The sequence below is a fragment of the Mixophyes fleayi genome, chromosome 8 (assembly GCF_038048845.1).
Source record: "Mixophyes fleayi isolate aMixFle1 chromosome 8, aMixFle1.hap1, whole genome shotgun sequence".
In the NCBI taxonomy this organism is placed as follows: domain Eukaryota; kingdom Metazoa; phylum Chordata; class Amphibia; order Anura; family Limnodynastidae; genus Mixophyes; species Mixophyes fleayi.
Window position 1 is genome coordinate 108661548 of NC_134409.1, and position 17931 is coordinate 108679478.

The 17931-nt window shown below is 40.8% G+C and overlaps 1 protein-coding gene across 2 annotated transcripts in view; it reads left to right on the forward strand.

Moving 5' to 3' along the window:
- EFCC1 (EF-hand and coiled-coil domain containing 1) overlaps window positions 1–14875 on the forward strand; it is a 104100-nt gene extending 89225 nt beyond the window's left edge. Inside the window, exons 3-9 of one of the 2 annotated variants that reach the window (XR_012678575.1) lie at window positions 3403–3524; window positions 3771–3894; window positions 5450–5594; window positions 6388–6546; window positions 10353–10422; window positions 13852–14177; window positions 14260–14875. Coding sequence is in view for 1 of the 2 variants with exons in the window: in XM_075183138.1 (XP_075039239.1) it covers window positions 3403–3524; window positions 3771–3894; window positions 5450–5594; window positions 6388–6546; window positions 10353–10422; window positions 13852–13985 (754 nt within the window). In the remaining variant the exon portion in view is untranslated. Of the gene's footprint in view, window positions 1–3402; window positions 3525–3770; window positions 3895–5449; window positions 5595–6387; window positions 6547–10352; window positions 10423–13851 lie in introns of both variants that reach the window. The other variant, XM_075183138.1, reaches the window with a different exon arrangement.
- The last annotated feature ends 3056 nt before the right edge of the window (window positions 14876–17931 follow it).

A 17931-nucleotide genomic window follows, 5' to 3' on the forward strand; every position in this document is an offset into this window, starting at 1 on the left:
GAGCACGATCTAACATTGCAGTCATTATCTAAATTTAGATAGATTTCAGATGATAGTAAAATACTAAATTTACTCATAAATACTTTTTAATTTTTATAACTTTAAACAGTTGGTAGTATCTTGTAAATAAAAAGTCTAAGTCAGTACTTTATGTGTTTTATTCACTTAGAATCAGTGTGTGAAGTTCCTTGAACAACAGTCAGACCTCAAATATCTCCCTATAATTAGTGAAGGGTCTGTTAACCTAAAGTGCAAAGTGAGAAACTATTCAAAGACTGCCAGGGCTTACTTGTACTTGTCGTTCAATAACTGTATTTGATCTATACTTGATGATTACGGTACATACTTGCCAACTCTCCCGAAATGTCCGGGAGACTCACGAAATTCGGGTAGGTCTCACGGACTCCTGGGAGAGCAGGCAAGTCTCCCACATCCCGCAACTACCTAGCCTAAATTATGCGATTCGCAGTGAATCGCATCATTTTGGCGCCACCCCTCATGTCAAAACAGCATTTTCAACGCGGGGGTGGGACGTTTTGCCAAAATGACAAGTTTGGCCATGCCCCACCCCTCCCGCCCTCTAGTCACGCCCCTCTCCCGGACTACACTTGCTAAAAGTAGGCAAGTATGCGATTACCCTGACACCCAACAGGTGACAGGAAGAGCTCAGTGCTATTCAGCTTGGTGCTGGCTTGCCCTGGGGGGTAGCACATGTGTTTTGCAGGTATTGCCCTCTTCGGGAACTCTGCCCCATGCTGACTGGGCTGGCTTCACATTATGACAGGGAAACCCTACACTGATGGTATCCTTGTTATAGTGTGCCCAGCCTGGCATAGCCTGAGACTAGTTGTTGCTTTTGCAGGGGGACACCTCACTTATTTCCCCCTTGCTGTAGTGTTAACCAGCTAAGAATATTACACTGGTGCTGGTTACTAGAGGCAGGGGCGGGCTGGCCCGGGGGGCAGGGGGGCAGCTCAGTCAGTCCGCTATTAGGGCCGGGGGGTAGGCCGGCCGGCCGCCCCCCGGATGCAATATACCACATTTTCCCCGGTGGCCGCATCTGATGACATGGGATGCGGCCGCGTCAGCGCACAGGCGGCCGCATCCCATGACACGCGATGCGGCCGCCTCATCAATGACACGGCCGCATCCCGTGTCATGAGATGCGGCCGCCTGTGTGCCCCCCGGGCTTCCCTCTCCCAACCCGCGCCTCACTAGAGGAGATGGGTGACATGTTAAAACAACATGGAAAGTAACAATATTTGCAGAACTGAGGTCTTGTTATTCCTAGGTTATTTAACAGAGATAATAGGTGTATTATAAGGCCTGTGGTAAGGCTCAATAATTCCTTCTGGGAAATGGTCCAAAATAATAGAATACTATCTTACACTCGAAGCTGCAATCTATCCAAATAATCAGCAGGTAATTCACCTTTTATTTATGTTACACCCCCTAGTGGCATCCTAGGTGAGCCCTGCACGTGTTCACTGGGGTGCATGGTTTACTAAGACGTCACTAGGGGGCGTTACATTTACAGTTATGTATTTTTCATCAATCTGTTTTTCATGGGCAACGAGTAGTAATATTTCTTAATAACCTTTCCTTTACCTGAGTCAGTTCAGTGACTGTACCTGGTGATTGTGCTGACAAGGGAGAAGTAATATATAGATATTGTGGCAGATGCAGAGTGTCTGCCAGTTAGTGTATTGCATGTAGTGTGAAATTGCTCTGTCCATGGCCAGAAAGTGGGCGCACGCATATAAATCTGGCACTTACACCCACCTGGGCTTGGACAGGTGGGACGGGGGAGTGATGGGGTGTTTTAACATTGGGTGTTGTAAAGCAAAATGCAGCTCCTGCAGAAACACTCCAATATGCGTGTCTTCTGTATTCCCTATAGGTGCTATAGGGCAGGTGCAAATACACACTAATGATGCTGATGACTTGCCGTAAGTCAGATGCATATGTTCCAGATGTGGAGGTGGATACAAGTTGAGATAAGAACATCTCTGTATATGGCCAGTAATATGCCATTTTTCATGCTCCTTTATTAAGGAGCAATTTACTCTCATTTGACATCAAACTCTGCACCAGTCCCACTGTCTCAGTTTATTTGGCTAGGAAGCCCTTAATCATTTTTCTATATCTGCTCAATTTGGGATATAACAAATATATTTTTCTTCTCTCCCTAAAATGCTCTAGGTATTTATCTCATATTAAGTAAACCTTTTACCATATTACAATCAATCTGTAGGTGTCCCAGGACCATGGATATTATGTTTAGTTCCATACAGATGTTACCCCTCTCAGGGGCATATTTATCACATGATAAGAATATAATTGCCAGGTTGTATAGTATGCATGTAGTCCCATCCCATTGTGCGCCCTGTCACTGGAGCAATGAATAGTTGCTGGGATGGCTGAACAATGTGTGTTCTAGTGCCTGGTGCTCTGTGTTATACCCCTCCTTCTACACCTACTACGGAATGTATGGAGCTGGCATAAGATTTTCCTATTTCATCTGGTAAAAATGTTTAATCTTTTGTGATAATAGAGTTAAGTGATGTTGATCGATATACTTATATGAGGTTGGTGTACTGGTGAGGCACACGGTACAAGCCTGTACAACCTGCCAATCCTTGTATTTACACCTTGGGGTATATTTACTTAACTGCGGGTTTGAAAAAGTGGAGATGTTGACTATAGCAACCAATCAGATTCTAGCTGTCATTTTGTAGAATGCACTAAATAAATGACAGCTACAATCTGATTGGTTGCTATAGGCAATATCTCCACTTTTTCAAACCCACGGTTTAGTAAATCTAGCCCCTTGTCTAATCCGGGTTAGGGTAGTGGACACACAAAGACTTTTACTAATGCACCCTTGTAATTGAGGTCTACTCCCATATCTACTTCCATGTCTCTTACCTAGGGGTGCACACAATCTTGTTCTACAATCTAGTTCCCTTTTTCCAGTATTCTGATTTAAACTTCTTTTGACACCAAGAAAGTGCCACCAAAACTTCATTTACTTTATGTTAAGGTCTTAGCTTGTTAACTTTTTATATCCCAGAAATATAAACTGGCTACACTACTCTTAGGCTCTTAGGCCTGGTAAGGCTTGTTGTCCTTATTTCTACACTATATAAAAAAATTTTTTTTGCAGCTTGCGCTTAAACATCTTGTCTACCTAATGCATTGACATTGTGTCTTCTGTAGGGACCTTACACTGTTCAGGCTGTCACAGATTTTTTCTGTATGGGTCGTTATTATATACAATGATCATATATCACTTTAAAATTATATTCTATCTCTCTTGAATTCCATGCTGTTGCTATGTGATGACAGATAATAGGTGTTTTATGATATTGTTAATGTCTATCATATGGTGTCCCATTTCAGGTCCGAAAAGATGATGATCCACCTGGCAACGCAAGAGCAAAAAATCTTTTCACTTAGACCGTATGTGCTTGTCAAACCGGGTCACAGATCACCCACTGAAGATGTAGATAATGTTCACAATGGTATGTAGAACTTCCCATGCTACCGATTTGGTATTTGTGTCACCAGACTGTAGAATTTGTATTGACAACTAGGGACTTCGCAGCCTCTGTGATGGCAGCGGTTCTCGCTGAGTCGATAGGCTGAATTCTCATGAAGAACTAAATGTCTGGCTTCACTGTCCCATCAACAGGTGTATTTTAAATTCCCTCCAAATGGTCATTTTAAAGCCTAAACAAGTCTTTTATGATAAGTATGTGTTGTTGTAGTGGATCAGATGTTTCGCTCAGTGGAAGGACAAGCAGCGTCTGATGAAGAGGAGGAGAAGCGAGTCGGAGATCCAGATGCAGAGTTGCAGAGGATTCTTAGCAGAGTGTCATGTGGTGCAAGAGAGTGAGTCCGCTACAACTTTCAACATCAAATTAAGCACATAGTTATCCTAGTTTGAGACCGATTTTGCATAGCCAGAAGGAAGATGTATTCACCAGGGGCCTGATTCATTAAGGATCTTAACTTAAGAAACTTCTTATTTCAATCTCTTGGACAAAACCATGTTACAATACAAGGGGTGCAAATTAGTATTCTGTTTTGCACATAAGTTAAATACTGCCTGATTTTTCATGTAGCACACAAATACTTGATAGCTTATTTGTACGCTGAAATTTAAAGTTGATATTTGTGTGCTACATGAAAAAACAGTCAGTATTTAACTTATGTGCAAAACAGAATACTAATTTGCACCCCTTGCATTGTAACATGGTTTTGTCCAGGAGATTGAAATAAGAAGTTTCTTATGTTAAGATCCTTAATGAATCAGGCCCCAGGTTGCTGTTGTATGCAGCTAATGTCATGTGGCCTATATGAAACAAGATTTGCTTGTGCTAAACAATAGAACTAATTATTGTCATTATTCTCCAACTACACATGAAGTTATTCAATAAAATTGAGTACAGTTGTCTTTACAAGTGATATTTACTGCACAATAGTGTAAAAAAATAGCATAATTTATATATCATTTAATATCAAAGTTTAAATCCGTGCAAATTAGGCAAACTTAGTAGAATTTTCAATGTAGGTAACGTTATTTATTAGAAATTATCTTCCAAAAAGAAATGCTGTAGTTTGGTATGGAAATATATTTTTTTATTGACAATTTTATAGAGTAAACCTGCAAATGAGATTTGTCAAAATCAAACCCTCTTCCCTCAAACTAAAACATTTTTTGTTATGTTATAAGATATTACAATACTACATCTGTGGAAGATGTTTAACCATAAATGCACTCACACATTTTTTTTTAATGATTGTCAGGATTATGAATAAAAAGCCCTATTCCCTATGACTCTCCTGGTGTACTTTATATTACTGTCAATTCCTATATGATGGCAGTCTGTATCCTTCATTACCATGAGATCAGTCTGCTGTATGCTGTCACAAGATGACTCTTGCTAATAAAGGGTTACAATTTAAAATATTAATTACTCACAGAAATCCTGATACTTCTATTGAATAACATAGAGCTAATTAACACAAGCGATGTATCCCAGTAACAAATCCTATTCTAGGTTTCATTAGTCTAACGTGGGTGAGACTTATTAAAGGGCCTATGTGATAAGCTGCTGTGGGTCATACCGCATCTTTGCTGTTCCCACCATGTTGGAATGTTTGCTTAATGTTTCGCTGGCTGTTGTCTCCGCCCTAGCAACATGGTAAAGGCCTCTCACAGACCAGATTGTGGGGAGTCTAGTGGATGACTAGTGTATTTAGCTGAGAGTTTCTCTTTGTGCAATAGTGTATTATTAACAGTAATTCTGTATAGCTATTACGTAATATCAGTTCTGTCGTATGACATTAAGCTGTGACATACAGCAGAGAGCATAATAATATCAATAATAATAATAAGGTGAAAAGCATGTCTAATGTATACATAAAATTATTACTGTTCCAGATGTGAAGACAGAAGGATCAGGAGATCTGAGGATATTGATCACTGTAATATGACTGTGTTACTGGTTGAGAGGATCACCAGACTGACAGAAGAGCTGACAGTTAAAGAGCAGGAAATGAGGGGTCTGGAGGTGCTGATGGAAGAGGTAATTAAAGTCTGTGTTCATTGGTGCTTCATCCACAGGTGATGATAGAAAATGTCACTATTGTCTGTGTCTAACCAGAGCCAGCTGGGGCAATGCTCACTTATTTGTTTCTCATAGCTGACATTTATTTTACTTGGAATGTGTTAACAAAACGTAATATTAATAGTCTATCACTATCAAGAAGCAATTTAGCTTCATAAAAGAAGAAAACATCCATGATTACTATGTTGAGAGACTTTCGCTCAACCATTCAGCTGCATTTACGGTGCACACTTCTTGTAGTACCGCTATATACTTCCTGAAACATTTCCTATTCTAGAATCGCTTCCCTCTTTCCTGAAGCCATCTCCCAACTTTCTGAAATATCTTCCCCAATTCATAAACATCTCCCCATTTCCAAGAAAATCTTCCTTTCAAACATCCCCCATATTTGTAATACGTCCTTTCTGATCTATCACATATTAGTAATACATCTCCCTCTTCCCGCACTATCTGCCCCTTTCTTTGTGACAGCTGGGAACATGGAGATATGTGATCAGTAGTGCGAAGATTACATAGCACTGTGAGGGTTGTGGATGAAAATTTGTCATAGTGTTAACCTTCAGCTATACTGTGTGCAGCCTATTTGTTCCTAAAGAGACATTAATATTTCATATCTTCAACCATTTCCATGTCGTGTGGTTGACTGAAGATTTGATCTACTGAAACTCATAAAGATAACACAAAGACATCCTATGTATTGTACGTTTGGTTGAAGTATTGGTATTATCCATCTCATATCATCCATCTCCAGATGAAGGAGCCATGTTTTGAAGAACTGGGAAGGAATGTCAAGGAGATTGAGATGCTTCGGATAGATCTTCAGATGCTGGAGACAGAGAGGGTTCGGCTGTCCCTAGTTGAGGAAAAACTTCTCGATGTTCTGCAGCTTCTTCAACAGTTACGGGACTTGGTGAGAAATATGTCTACATGTCTTGTCAGTAAAATAGTAGGATACAGATGGTTGGGCAGCACGGTAGCTAAGTGGTTAGCACTTCTGCCTCACAGCGCTTGAGTCATGAGTTCAATTCCTGACCATTGCCTTATCTGTTTGGAGTTTGTATCTTCTCCCCGTGTTTGCATGGGTTTCCTCCGGGTGCTCTGGTTTCCTCCCACACTCCAAAAACATACTAGTAGGTTAATTGGCTGCTATCAAAATTGACCCTAGTCTCTCTGTCTGTCTGTGTGTGTGTGTGTGTGTGTGTGTGTGTGTGTGCGTGTGTGTATGTTAGGGAATTTAGACTGTAAGCTCCAATGGTGCAGGGACTGATGTGAATGAGCTCTCTGTACAGCGCTGCAGAATCAGTGGTGCTATATAAATAAATGGTGATGATGATGGTTGGCATAAATAATGCAGGGGGGACTATCTGTCCAGGCAGAGCTTCAATACAGCATATATCAAAAGTGCTGGCCGTAAGTTAATAAAATTAATTTATGAAAACTTATATTTGGCCAGGATACAATTTTACATACTACAAATAGATATCTCCTTTAAACCTACCAGGATATCTATGCCTCAGGTGGGCAATGTGGCATAAGTAATACATGGAAAACTGGATTTATTTCCCTGTGATGTCTCAAAGCCATTCATTAATTAAATCATTCATTAAAATGAGCATGATTCAATGGACATCTATAACTGGATTAACTGGAGGGAAAAACATTCATCACACCTACAAGACCATTTTTCCTTTACTGTATGTCTACTTACATTACTTGGGGAAAATTTAAGGACCTACGAATAGATTTATCAAACCTTCTAAAAAGGAAGTGGAGGTGTTGCCATAGCAACCAATCACATTCTAATTATCATTCTCTAGAATGTACTACCGCTACTTTATCAAGTTCGATAAATATAGCCTTTAGACTTCCATGTTTAAGGACGAGCACTGCCTTTGTCCCAGTTTGCAATTGTTAACAATTTATGGATTTTCAAAGTCTCATTAAGATTTATTCAAATTTGCTGACAATCGCTCACCTCTCTCTGCTGAAACTTTTGTCTCTTATGAGTTATGAATATGTATGTATGCGATTCCCTAGAACCGCTGAGTGGGAAATAAGTATTTCTTTTATTTTGAATAGAAGTAATGACACAGAGTGAGGATTGAGAATCAACAAACAATGTCAGTCCATTTACTGCTAGGACACGCTGTAAATAAAATGCTTATCACTGTGCTATTCTCTTTGCAGAATGCTTAATGGAAATGAGTTTACTTAATGTTTACTTAATGCGCGCCACAAATGAAACTATTTTAATATATCACTTTATATGCAGCCTTGTTAACATTCACAAGCATTCAATAATCCTTTCTGTTCACCAAGCTACAAATTTAGTTTAAGTAAAATATGTGTATCATTTTCATATTTCTAGCTGATATATAAAACCAGAAAACAAACGTGGTAAAATCATGTGGTTTTATGGGCCAGCGAGGAGCTGTGAAGGCTTCAACAATTTTAAGAATAAATGAATCAAAGTTTTATAAGAAATATATTATAAACCAAACTGGCATCGTTCTGCATCCTGTTTGTCTTACCACATATGGAAGAGAGGTATATTATTCAGATGCAAATGTAGATTGAAGTATGAGCCAGGGGAGATGGGCCCCATTTTTAGAAATCACCTTTAAAAATTTAGGTGACAACTATAGTTTTAGTTGCCGTGGCTACTTGACTGTGTTGCATTGGACCAGACCTGCTGTAATTTATATTATTATAATACATATGCAATTTACAGATTCACAGGAAAGAATTGTCTATAGTGAGGCATGTAGTACAAAAGTATAGTATGACGGGATGGGCATAGCCATCAGTGACCTCTAAAGCTGGCACCACTTGGCTAAACCAAGCCACTCACCAACTGCAAGTGTCAGTTGCACATCGCCAGGGTCATCACCAGCCTCCTTCACTGGCACCTGGAACTGCTTACTTCTGGGTAGTGTGTAGAGCTGCTGCAGAACCTCTTTGCTGGTTATGCTGGCTAATTCCTCCTGACAGGTTATTTTGGATCAGGACTGCTGGGTATGGGGCAGGATGCTGGGCTCAATGCAAAACAGCCACTTGATGCATTAGAGTGTTGGCTCTAATCTGTTGGTCAAAGGACAAAGCAGGATCGTAGCAGTGATGACGTTTATGGATCAAATTAGTAAGGTAATGATACTGGGTTCAACACATAGACTTTCAGAGTATCTTTTATATACTTTTTTTTAAACATGCTGACTGTACATTAAACATCCCTAGTCATGAGCCAAATGCCTCCACTCATAACCCTAAGTTCACACTCACAGTTTAAGTGCTTCACATAGACACATTCCTGCCCCTTTAACTGTCACCTCCCCTGGGCTGTGATGGATCCAGGCCTGATTCATCTACCTCGCTGCTCTCCAGGACACAATAGCCCCGAAGACATGAGCAGACTTAGAGGCAGAGCTATAATTGCTCTTATCTCCAAACAGTGACCCTACAATTTCTGAAAAGTGGCCATAACCACTAGACCTGTCATATCGCAAGCTATCCATCTATTACAATGAAAAGGTCACCAAATATTAGCATATAAATGTACAGAATGCTAAGATACACTGTGACTCCTCTCCACTGACCATTGAATCATTTATTTATATAGCGCCACTAATTCCGCAGCGCTGTACAGAGAACTCATTCACATCAGTCCCTGTCCCATTGGAGCTTACAGTTTAAATTTCCTAACACACACACACACGGACAGACATAGAGAGAGACTAGGGTCAATTTGATAGCAGCCAATTAACCTACCAGTATATTTTTGGAGTGTGGGAGGAAATCAGAGCACCCGGAGGAAACCCACACAAACACAGGGAGAATATACAAACTCCACACAGATAAGGCCATGGTTGGGAATTGAACTCATGACCCCAGTACTGTGAGGCAGAAGTGCTAACCACTAAGCCACCGAATCAGAGATGAGAGCAAGGGCCCATTTTAAGTTGAGACTCAATTCCTGGTTTAGACAATTGGTTGAACCTCAAGAGAAAGGTACACATGACAGGGAAGCAACTCACAGGATGGCTAATGCCGTGAGCAGATATGGGAGCCCATTCACACTAATTCCCTTAAGGTAGAGACATCAGGAAACTGAACAATGGAAGAACAGCGTTCTTAATTAAAGATTTTCAGTAGGAAAAAGCTGGACGGGGAAAACTCGGCACATGTGAGCCACACGCATATTTTCCAGCATGAATGGCCCATTTCATCCAGTCCCACCAATTTTCCAGTTGAAACCACCTGTACTGAATAGAGTGACTGATGTTAAATTATCTGTTTACTTTCACACGAGTTATCTTTCAGTTGCAGTAACTAAATTAATTTATTGACATGAAAGGCGCTTTTTTAACATCGGTTAACACATTAGCCACAGATTGGTGAAATGGTGAGATGAAAAGGACACACAGGACTAGCCCATTGTTCTTGGTGAAATGACCATGTCTAATCTATGACTCGAGGAAGAGGCTGATTCCCCACATAGGATGAGTGGAAGAAACATTTGTGAGACGTCATCAATATGTGTCATGACGATGGTACAGAGTAGTTTATTTTCTCGTTATATTTTATGCATTCTCCAGTGTGGAAGCTTCACATAAATCAGTGCTCACGTTATCTGCATACCATTGTCTGATTTGTAATTCTGTATTTCTCAGTGATTGATCTCTGACTGGTTATTTATATTATTGTATTCTCTCTTTCAAGGAAATACCTAGACAGGAATTGGGAAGAGTATTACTGAACACACTGGAGATGTGCAGAGAGCCCCAGCACGGTAAGAATACATATATATTCACATAGGTATTATTACATTTATCACAGTATAGAGATGTTTATCATATTTATCAAAGAGCAAAAAGACTTGCTCTCACTTTGCCCTACATACTAATGGAGTTATAATGTTTGCCGGTGCTATCCCCAAGTATCACCGGCTCTTGACGAGTTGCAAAGGCATGAGGGAGCTAATTTGTCTGCACTGCTAATGCCAATTTAAGATGATCAATGAAGCACCAAAAAAATAATGTGTTGCTTCTTTTAGTGAAGAGGTCTTTAAAAATGAATAAAGCTACTAACCAGGCCCCTTCCCACCCCCAAACAAATATTTTCTGGTGAGGAGGGGAAATAAAGCCTTTAGGTTTTTTTCTTTAATTGAGAGCAAAATTGAGGCCTCTAGAGCGACATGTCTCTCTTATCACACTGGGTAGCTTTTGCCATGGCAGCTGAATATTGCATAGTTGCCTACTCTCCCAAAATGTCCCAGGAGACTCAAGAATTTCTGGGAGTTCTCTTGGACTCCCGAGAGAACAGGGCAACCTCTCGGATCCTCCCACTTCCTTAGTGAAGTAGGTGGGTGCAGGGCTTAGTGACGAGAGTCACACGTCATTGTGGCTCCGCCCCCTGTTGTAATAGGCTAAGATGGTGATGTCCATTTAGGGGGCAGAGCCAAGATGACACGATTCAGTGAGCACCCTCCACCACACGCCCATCTCTCATTGGGATCTCCCGGAGGCCAACACACAAGTTGGCAAATATGAAATATGGAATATCACACATCTGCCTCGGCAATAAAATATTGTTAAATAAAAACGGAAGATAATTTTTCATTGTCATGGTAAAGAAATTATTGTTCTTATAGAAGTAAATAATGATTAATAACCTCCAAGGTTAGAGAACCGAGAACTTGTAGTTAGATTACGCATGTTATGGGCAACATGGCTCTATTAAATGTGAAACAGATGGAGGGAAACATTTCCGAACTTGGGAGTTGCCAGGTTGGCCATTTAAATTCATACAGATAGGGAAGGCAATTTTAAGAAAAGAGTATGGCTTATTTTTACACTTACTAATAATGGGGTCTGCATGGGACAGCTTTTATCTCAGCACTTTGGTGTTATAGGAAGACAAGAGACAAGAGTAGAATCTACACTTTCAAGGAAAATGTAAAGTTAATAAGTTGAAGTTAAAAAAAATAATTACTAGGCTCATCTAAATTCTGTCACAGTAACTATCCTAGAAGATCTCTGATCTTGCTTTTCTAATTTTAAAAATGCAATAAACCCTCTTGGAGATTCAATTTTACCAGTGGAAACGTCTGTACTGTCAAGAAATGTCACTACATCTTCTGGCATACATACACACATTTCCTATTGAGTTTACAAAAGGGATTGGTGGCTCACCAAAGTGATCGTACCCTAGGCCCACTGATATAGTAAAGTGATTCTGCACATAGATTACGTTACATGGTTGCATTGCAGCCAGTTCCGATGTACTCCACATGCCTGCAGCTAACAGCATGCAAACATGCAGCATGTATCTGAACTAGTTGCATTGCGTATTTGAGGTATCCCGTTTCCAATGGCTGCCCTGGAATCGGAAAAAAAATACCCGGTAAGAGGCTATGGGGTAAATGTATCACACTTTGTAAAAAGAAAAAGTATCGGTGCTGCATATAGCATCCAATCAGATTCTAGCTACCGTTCTCTAGAACGTACTAGACAAATGATAGCTAGAATCTGATTGGCTGCTATTGGATAGCACCTCAACTTTTCCTTTTTAGAAATTTTTATACATTTGCCCCTACATGTCTGAGTCATACATGGAATAGAAATGTTTCCAAGACTAACCAGCAAACATATATTTTTCCAGTAATGTTCAGTTCTCAAATATGATGCTTAACTATCCTAAAGAGTTGTAAAACCCACCAAAATCTGTATTAAACTAACCAGGGGCAAATGCAGGGGGTTTCCACTCCATGCCACCAGAGGGCGTGACCAGCATGCATGGTGGTGTGGCTATAATTTTAGACAGTGCTGGGCTGCTCTCCAACTCTTCCTATCCCCATAATATACATGGGCAATGCTGCGTGCACTACTGTTAGGTACACGCAGCTCTCCCTTTTCAAGGTCCAGCCACCTTAATTATACAGTGCCCCAGGCTTGGACGGGGGTTTCCAGGCACTAGGAAACCCCCTCGGTTTGCCTATGCTAACCTCTTAATTATGAGTGGTGTGATTTAATTTGTTTGGAGGATTGAATAGTATCTTTCTTGTAGCTTATACTGAAATATGTGGAATGGGGTAGAAATAATGTTTTAGTAGCACATTTTCACTATTATGAAATTTTGAAAGTGAATCGAACCAATGTTTGTCTTGGGGGAACTAACGCCAGTGCAATCAGTGAGAACATTGACATAATCCAGGGGGTACATTTATCAAGCTGCGAGTTTAAAAAAGTGGTGAATGTAGCACAGCAGATTGGGTTATTTGAAAATGCGTACAGTGCACACGATGGTGTTCCAAGTGATCGCTGGACGGACATGGACAAACGTTATCAGGACACACTGTATCCTTGTCCATCCAGCGCTAACCCGGTAAACTCGCTTGTACTACTGTCCACATTTTCTTCATAGGAATCGATGAACCATTTTTTCAGCGCAAGTTGAGCTGCATTCACCAATCAGCAGCTAAGAACAAACATACATGGGACATGTGAAAGTACTAGAGATGCTCAGGCTCGGTTCCCCGAGAACCGAACATACCTGAACTTAGGAGATCCGAGTGGCTCTGTACTTTCGTGCACCCTCGGATTTGAAAACGAGGCAAAACGTCATTGTTACGCCGCCGGATCTCGCAAGCTTTGGATTCCTTTTTAAGATCCAACATAAAGGTGGGTGAGAGGGTCCCTAGGACAATTCCATCTTGGGAGGGAGGGAGGGAGGGCGGCCCCAAGGACAATTCCATCTTGCACCATTTTTCTTTACTGCCGCTGCTGTGTGCCAATGTGTCCTAGATTTGCTAGGAGCTGCCGTGTGTTTGTGTCATTGCTCTGTTGCTTACCATCCAGCCAGGAGCTGCAGTCTTTGTTTGAAAGTGTAGGAAAATAATATTGTGACCTGTGAGGTGGTCAAAATTGACTACAAATGACTAGAAATTAGTGTCATCGAGGTTAATAATAATGTAGGAGCAAAAAAAGAGCAAAACTATGTGATTTTAGCATAGTTTAGGATTTTTGCTAAAAAATACAAAACCAAAACCAAAACACACAAGAGCGGTGTTGCCAAAACCGAAACCAAAACACGAAGCTAATCCAGATCCAAAACCAAAATCAGTTCACGGGGGTCAGTGAGCATCACTAGAAAATACCCATGTGTATGAGCTCTTAATATGTTACATTTGTTACAATGTTTCATTGTTTTAATTCTCTAGGAAAAGAACATGTGTTTGAAGTCTTGGACACGTTGCAACATGAACTGTCGGTCTGTGAACTGCTACAACGCCAACCAGAGAATAAAAACACTAAAGAGCAGTCACTGGCTAACCCTCTAATCATCTCTTGTTGAACAACAGCGCCACCTACAGCACGTCCATAAATATACACCTCAGAAAAGCACTAACTAGCTGGATACACAAAGGCTGTGTGAGTGTTATCAACTCAATTGGATTTGCTGACAAGGATAGACTGATGCTAATCCATCTGCCTCAAGCTGCTCTCCAGTATCTGAATCACACAGCGTCAATGCAAAGAACTCTGGGTAAAGTCAAACAAAATGAGCGCATTAAACATTTTCATTTGTTGACATAGATAAAAAATAATTTATACTGTTATACCTGCAGGTGCTGTGTGTGCCTGAAAAGAGCTCATCATTCAGCACTGCCAATGATAGTCATATGGGGAACAGCGATGGTAAATTGGAATATTTTCCAGATTAAAATGAAAACATAGCAATAAAAATGATGGATTTCCCAGGGCTAGGAGTGACAGTCTGTAATATTGCAGTGCGGACATCAAAGCTAATAAACTTATGGTTCAACAATTTACACATCCCGAACTAAAACTGGCGATTAAGTACGCTATATGATGAACAGATCTATAAATCTTACAAATCCTTCTCTATGGCGTATGGGTGAAAACTCTGATGGATCAATGGAGAGCCAACATTATATCTCACTCTGCTCTACCGTTTGAATTTGCTTGTCATGTGTGAATTATATCTGAATATATAGAGGAAGTGTACAATACTGTAGCTTTCTATACAGCATATGTATGTTATTTAAGAATTATTCCCTAGTTACTGCAGCTCCAGTAGGGTTAGCAAAACTATAGGACATGTAGAAATATCTTTATATCTGAATGATGATTAGATTTTAGTTTTTATATATATATTAGATAATATAGTAACTGATATTTTACTAAAAAGGATTAATAAAGAACTTGTTTCATTTTTGTGTATCCTTGAATTTATTTCATTAAAGCACGGTGGCTTGGTGGTTAATACTACTGCCTCACAGCATGGGGGTCCTGAGTTCGATTCTCGACCATGGCCTTATCTGTGTGGAGTTTGTATGTTCTCCCTTTCAGGGGCAAACGCAGGATTTGAGGGGGGGTTCCCGGACACACCACCAGTGGGCGTAACCAGCATGCACGGGGGTGTGGCTATAATTTTAGACAGTGCTAGGTAGCTCTCCAACTCTTCCAATCCCTCTTTAAATACACAAGCAATGCTGCATGCACTACTGTTAGGTACATGCAGCTCCCCCTTCATGAGCAGAGCAGTGTGAAGTGGGACATACCTCCCAACTGTCCCAGTAGTCAGGACAAAGTCCTGACTGAGTGGGTCAGACCCCAAATTCAGGACTGCCCCACCAGAATCAGGACAGTTGGCAGACTGTCCTGCTCTCTTCTACCCAGGCCCGGCGCTCCCATTAGGCAAGGTTAGGCACTTGCCTAGGGCGCCGGGCTCTGGAGGGCGCCCTCCAGAATGACAATTACTTTAAAACTGTGCGGCGACCGCTGACCATACCTGTCACGGCCGCCGCACAGCATACAGATGCACAGGGGAGGGGGGAAGAGGCTATTGCTCACCACCGCCGCCTCTCTGCTCCGTCTCCTCCCCTCTACTCATTAGTGTCAGTGAGTGGAGGGGAGGAGACGGAGCAGAGAGGCGGCGGTGGTGAGGTAAGGAAAGACGGGGTGAGGGGGGAGGAGGGCGCCGATTGTTGCGGGGGTGGGGGGCTGGGGCGCCGATTTTGTAAAAATGCCTAGGGCGCCATAGAGGCTAGCACCGGCCCTGCTCCTACCTGTTCTTCCTGCTTTCAATACTTGTTGCTGCTGCTCATGTCCTAAGCTCAGTTGTGCTTGTCTGGATCCTGGAATGTTGTTAAAGCAGAACTGACCATTTGTAATGCTATTTATTATTATCCAGTGTTCACATACTGAAACCAGTACAAAAGAGTGAAAAAAGGTTGTCCATGCCACAAGAGCTTTTCATATAAAGGGAAAATGGTTCTCCTGTTATCCACAGTCTATCCATGCCAGATTACTTCAGGTCAGCTTTTAAAAAAAGGAGGGCTTGGTGTGAAAGTAATCCATCCATTGCAGCCAGGTCTTTGGATTAATTGGGTCATATCTCGCTAGAGTGAGGGGGAGTGACTTTGTGCCTTTTCTTCTTGAGGGAAATTTATATAAGGTGGAATATTGATTTTCCATAACTTTTTCAGAGTTAGACCTATATAGCTGTTTCATGAGAGGTGACAGGGGCATCCATCCTGGGGGGCTGCTAGAGAAGTTAGGGAACTGATGTCCCTCTTCTTCTGCTAAATGTTAAAATCACCCAGTAAGCTGTATGGGTACCCCAGTTGCCTTTACAATGTAATAAAAGCAAGGAAATCTGCAGAAAGCTGCCATAACTGTCTATAACACTTGGGAAGTTCAATAAATGGCTTCACACTTCAAACATTCTGGGAACTCAACATTTACTTAATTCTGCTCAGACCGGAGTCGGTTGCAGCCAGTAAGGTGCAGTGTGTGTGGGCAGCACGGTGGCACAGTGGTTAGCATTGCTGCCTCACAGTGCTAGGGTCGCAAGCATGGTTCTGACCAGGGAAGTATCTGTGTAGAGTGGATATGTTCTTTCATGGGCTTCCTCTGAGTGCAGCTGTCTCCTCTTACGGTCCAAAAATATATTGGAATGTTAATTGGCTTTTGACAAAATGAGCCCTTGTCTGTTTGGGTAGTAGAGAATTTAGATTGCAAGCTCCAATGGTCAGGGACTGATGTGATTGATTACAGAGCTGAATAACATTATTCAAGCTAGCTAAATGATAAAAAGAAACCCTCTTGAACCAGGTAGGTAGGTTTCACTTATATTTGTTACAGCATACATAAGTTATATCTTTGTTGTAGATACATGTGGTTGTTTTAATTTATGCTAATTTAGGCTAGTAATATAAACATTTTAGAGAAGAATATAAAACATTGTAAATGAATGACAGCAATTTCACATTAAAGTAACATTATCAGCAAAATAATGAAAACAACTCCATAACTTTCCAATTTCAAACAGAGCTAAGCTTTGCTTTATTATATATGAATGTCCATTTGAGCTAGACTCAATGTTTAGTAAAATATTCCTTATACAGATTTGTACTCGTGAAACCCAGTTATGATTGTCTCTCTCTCATCCATGTTTTCAATCTTTTTTCATACATAAATATATATATATATATATATATATATATATATGGAACATGACGTACTTTGCTGAATATCTGTTACATTCACTATATTTAAACAGAAGTTGCTGGTGTTCTAAACAATACTGCTGAGGCAACCTGCTATCACGTGACTAGAAGGACAAGCATGCTAGCATTTGTAGCATGACAATGGCAGGGAAATCACAAGTTGCCTTTATACAATACAACCAGGTCCCATCCTCCCACTAGTGGGTTAAAGGCACAGTCAGTACAGGCCTACCTCAGTCTTTACATTCAATGAGCATGCTCCTTGAATGTAAAGATGACTATATCTTAGAGTTACAAGGATCATTTAGTAATATATATTAGGCAGATCTATGTAAATGTCTGAAACACCCAAAATCTATAGCAAGGACTACACACAAACATTGAAGAAGCTATGGCACAACTTGCTCTGGAACCTATGGAGCGAGATCCATTTTTATCTTTCAAACAACCGCCTGGCCTACAAACTTGTACTATCAAGAACATCAAAGCTTGTTTGCTTTGCAGGAAACCTTTACTTTTAAAACATGCAGATTATTCTTTTTACATGATTCTAGAGACCTGAAGAACATTTATTTGCCACATGCGTCAAGATCAGGAACTGCCCTGAAGCTGGATTTATTTCAGGAATCCTTACTGGAAAATCATATCTTCCTATGTTCACTTCTGCTACTGCAGATCTATTAACTACAGGGCAGCAACGGTCTCCACACTAACAATTGTTTAGATTGCTGTGGAATAGATAGTCTGTTTATTCTGCTACTCCAG